Source organism: Rutidosis leptorrhynchoides, chromosome 9, assembly GCF_046630445.1.
Source record: "Rutidosis leptorrhynchoides isolate AG116_Rl617_1_P2 chromosome 9, CSIRO_AGI_Rlap_v1, whole genome shotgun sequence".
Taxonomy (NCBI): domain Eukaryota; kingdom Viridiplantae; phylum Streptophyta; class Magnoliopsida; order Asterales; family Asteraceae; genus Rutidosis; species Rutidosis leptorrhynchoides.
Window position 1 is genome coordinate 35,074,377 of NC_092341.1, and position 4,862 is coordinate 35,079,238.

Here is a 4,862-nt window from a genome sequence, read left to right on the forward strand (position 1 = left end):
AAAGCAAGATTAGTGCTTTTAGTTCATCATCAAACTTAATCTCTACCGATTCAAGCCTTGAAACGATATTATTAAATTCATTGATATGATCCGTTACACTCGTACCTTCCTTCATCTTTGTATTGAACAATTGACGCATGAGAAATACCTTATTAGAAGCGGTAGGTTTATCATACATGTTAGAGAGTGATTTCAAGGAAGCAAACGTCGTCTTCTCATTCACAACGTTGTATGCAACGTTCTTAGCAAGTGAAAGAAGAATCGCACCCAAAGCTTGACGATCCAAAAACGTCCAATTGGCATCGCTCATGCTTTCGGGCTTGGTCTCTAATAGAGGTTGATGTAGCTTCTTTTGATACAAGTAATCTTCAATTTGCATCTTCCAAAAGCCAAAGTCTCTCCCATCGAATCGGTCGATTCTAAACTTTCCGTCTTCCGCCATCGTTCCCTTAACGAAACTTTGTGCTCTGATACCAGTTGTAAGGATATTAGGACCCAAAACAACGCAAGTGATTCAACAAGATCACTCACCGATAGTAATTCTACAAGATTACTAACCCACTTAATGAACGAAAGATTATAAATGCAAGAAATGTAAATCGACACAAGAGATAACGTGGTTATATGCAATCGTTGTGATTTCTTTAGTCCACGGACCAACTAGAGAATGTATTTACTGAATATTTGTAGTGTGTTTACAATGAGTTACAAGAGGGTCTATTTATAGAATGATTTAAGGAGTAAGCTAAAAACAATTCCTTGAAGCTTCATGTGAGTTTCCTGACAGCTTCATGGAGGCTACATGTGAGTTTCCTGATAGCTTCGTGGAAGTTACATGTGAATTTCCTCACAACTTCGTGGAAGCTACATGTGAGTTTCCTAACAACTTCGTAGAAACTACATGTGAGTTTCCTAACAACTTTGTGGAAGCTTCGTGTGAGTTTCCTGGAATCTTCCCTCTAATTGTTTAAAGTTCTCCATATCTCTAACAGATCCGACCCGTTCAAAAAAGAAGACCCGTTTGGACCGGAACCCAAGTTTGACCCAAACCCATTTCGATCGAACCCAGACCCGACCCAGAAGGGAACACATTAATTTCGTAAGAATCCTTTTTAACACTTTAGATGCTTATTCTATTCAGGAGAATATATCATTGGGCAAAATAAAAGAGAAAGTAACATTTAAAAAGATCCGGATCTTTTGACTTGTGATTGGTAAATAAATGAATAGTAGACTAACCGTGGCACATAAGTGCGAGGAATGGCGATTCTTGGCGATTCTAGGATCAAAAATTCACGGGGTCCTATACAATTTGAGGTGTAATTTATAAAACAAAATTTAAAAAATAAGGGGTTTTCTTTTAAAAATATCATTATTTTAACAAATATATGGGGTCCTCTCTATAAATTTAGAGGTGTCCTATAAATTTTGTATAATACTTTATAATAAAAAAATTTCACCTAGTGGGGTCCTTGGACCCCATTCCTAATGCTTTAGAATCGCCCCTGTGCGAGCTGCTTCTTTTATTGGCAATAACGATTGTAAGCCTTTTTCGTGTTCTTCAGTAAATCACTTGTATAAACTAATGAAAACTTAAAAAGTAAATGAATCAAAGATATCGGAGATTGTAGCTCCTAGAGAGAATACCAAGTTAGTTTAAAATTCACATAATCCCGGTCAAGACTAGTCAATCGACCAGAGCTTGTTAGGGTCTCCCATTCTCCATTAATGTGATTTAGTACTTCAACTTCTCTAAGGCCTGGCCAGTCCTTCTTTTGCCTTTTCAATCTCAGCATCACCCTTGCAATTAGCTTGTGGAAGTTGCAATCAATATGGATTGGTACTACATAATTGGGATGGAAAATAATAAAAAGTGCATCAAAAAATATGGGGTTCTCCCACACGCCCTTATATGTACCGGGGAAAAAGAACGTGAGGGTTTCGACATTTGTAGCAGGAACAGGGACCATGTTTCTCACATCATTAATGTTGAATGGCACTCTCCAATAACCAGATGTGTAATAACTTATTTCAATGTTAAACTTGCTTGGTAAATTGAGTACTTCCCTCATTTCAAGAAAGAACTATTGATCGATGCGTTTCCCGAGCTTAAAAGTTAGTTTAATTTGGTCTGGAGCAACAGATGGAAACATGAGACCTGGTATATCTCTGCCCGTGTAATGGAACCTTTGTAATTTTGGAGCGCATACTTGTATGTAGATTTGCATGTCTGATAACAAACTTAAACTCTTCAATGATACGCTTGTGATATCCAGAATGCCTGAGATGCATTGTTGCATGTCAAGTGTCAAACTCTCAAGAAATGGAAACTTGGAATTGATAATTTCGACAATGGAATCGTCTATTGTCTCAAAATTCAAGACTAATTCTTTCATGTTTGATAATGAATCTATATTGAACGCTATAGGCTTCCTCACACACAGAGAAGTAGATGGGTCAGAGTAATCAAGACATTGAAGACTTGGAAGATGATAAATTTCTAAAACATTAGTATCCTTTCTAACAACATGTATCTTCAAATTTCGGAGATAAGCAAGATTTCTAACCTTGAGTGTCATCTCTAAGTCCTTTAGAAAAAACAGATCAATCTTCTCAACTAAGGTACATGTCGAGAGGAAGTTATCAAGTATCTCTTTGCTTATGTACACTCTATGCAACTTCAATACTCTTAGGTTCACACACTTGATCACAAGATTGCTACCAATAGCTAGAAGGGAACGGTTTTTTTCGTCATGACCATAATTATTAATAATTGTGACAATATATTTATGTTTTCAGCCGAGAATATCTCATCAGGCAAAGTAAACGAAAACTTAACCTTCGCAAAGATCAATTGAAGATAAAGATCTTTGAGACAACTTTCAGAAGTTACTTTTTGGACACATTCACAGATAGGTGGAACCCATTTTTTGTCTTGGACGTTGAATTCAAGATCAAAACTTTTGATTGGTATGCTATCACGAAGATACCTTTCTATAGTAAGGCGGATCAAACTAATGTACATTTCCATTTGTTCATTGTTTAAACGCTTCTTATATTGACAAAACCTTAGATTAGGAATAGTGGACCAAGTGTGTCGCCAAGAGTTGGACAACACACACGTGCGAGCAGCTTCTTTTACTGGCAATAATGATTGTATACGGTAGATCAACTCAGGAACATCTAATTGTTTTGTGAAAATCTGGCCGTTTATTTTCATTTCCTCCATCTCCAGAAACATGCAGGCAAACGATCAAGGTCAATTAATTATTTAATATCTATTTCAAAATGACAAATATTATTCTAGGTTGCAGTCTTGAAATCTTGCTATTGCCAATTTTGGATTGAAATTAAAATTTTTGGTTAAAATCATAATTAGAAAGAACAAAACATATCAGTAAAATACATGAACTAGTAGAAGTTAAATAAATCTAATAGTCTTATTCAAAAGAAACCTCGTGAATTTTCCATTAATTAAACACATTCGGTCAATTTGTGTTAAGTTATTAAGATTTGTATGAAAATATAGCTGCCTAGCTCATGGAGTAACAGAGGCTCATGCACAGACTGACAGACACATAAACATGTAAAACTCACATTATAAAAGATGGACAAACACAAATTAAGCAAATATACTTAAAACAATTGTAGAATACTAATTATAAAGTTGTTTAATACTAAATGTAGCATCAAATTTCTTGTCATGCAAAAAAAAGAAGTAGCGACATTTTAGAAATATATATCTAAGAAGAATAATTAGCTTAGAATCTCTTAAATTACGGTTATTAATTTAATAAAAAAGTAGTTGTAACAGCAGCCAAAGTGACATGTTAATTTAGGTTCACTATTTAAACACATGATTACCTCACAGTTGTACAAGATTTGTTGTGATTTATGCACTTTCAAGGCCCGAGAAATTAATAGAACAATAAAAAAAAAAAATAAAGACACAAGGTTTTACGTGGTTCGGCGTGAGACCTAGTCCACGGGCGGAAGCAGAGATGGATTTTATTAGCAAATGTGACAACCCGAGGTTACAATGTATCACTCTAATCTAGGCTCCAAAAATACTAACAAAGTATTTGGACCACTCACTAGATTATAACACTTCCCTCGTAACTCACTCATATAGAATTTTATTTAACAATTCTATACTCACTATACTCTCTAAAGACTTCTTACAAGTACAAGAGTAATTTAACTCTTTCACTTTTATTTTTGAGATACATGAAATGAAGTAACGATCATCTCCTTTTATAGAAGAAAAGAGTCGGTTTTCAAGACTTCAAATTCAACTCAAATACATCTTGGTCTTCTAGTGATTTAGTTGTCTATATATTATTCATGTTGAAATTGATCATGTGAACACAACACATGTGGCTATCATTTGTTGTAGGCTTCTTAGAAAGAATTGTCATGCATGAATTTGTTGTCAAATTAAATTCATATTTGACTGTATTACAACTAGACTTCTAGAAATTTGAAGTTGGCATACATGGAATTTGAGTCACATGCATGCACCGTCCAACAAATCTCCACCTTGACGAACATTCCATGCCTTTGCTATCCACTCTCAATCTCTGCTTCCAGCCTGCCCCTGAGGGCTCATCACTTTTGAATACCTCGAATGCCAACCAAGTCCAAACAATGTTTGAACTTGATTGTAGTAACTACCTTCGTCAACATATCTGCTGGATTATCTGATGTACTAATCTTTCTCACAATTATAACCCTTTAGATATTACTTCGATAATAAAGTGATACCTTATGTCTATGTGCTTGGTTCTTTCATGATAAATTTGATTTTTAGTCAAATGTATCGCACTTTAACTATCACAATGCACAATAGTCTGATCTTGTCG

At 35.1% G+C, this 4,862-nt stretch overlaps 1 protein-coding gene across 1 annotated transcript; it reads right to left on the minus strand.

Annotated features, from left to right (window-relative positions):
• Positions 1 to 2,084: 2,084 nt before the first annotated feature.
• LOC139867929 (uncharacterized) lies at positions 2,085 to 3,229 on the minus strand. The gene is made up of 2 exons (XM_071856271.1): positions 2,840 to 3,229; positions 2,085 to 2,588 (listed from the first exon to the last, which is right to left on the minus strand). The coding sequence occupies exons 1-2, from the start codon at positions 3,227 to 3,229 to the stop codon at positions 2,085 to 2,087; spliced, it is 894 nt and encodes a 297-aa protein (XP_071712372.1).
• Between the last annotated feature and the right edge of the window lie 1,633 nt (positions 3,230 to 4,862).

Bases quoted from the DNA above. Each gene is read 5' to 3' on its own strand.
- LOC139867929 (XM_071856271.1), bottom strand. From the start codon at position 3,229: ATGGAGGAAATGAAAATAAACGGCCAGATTTTCACAAAACAATTAGAT. The intron at 2,589-2,839 runs GTTAAGTTTTCG...TTTTTTCTAAAG, and splicing joins TTCAATTGATCTTTGCGAAG to GACTTAGAGATGACACTCAA.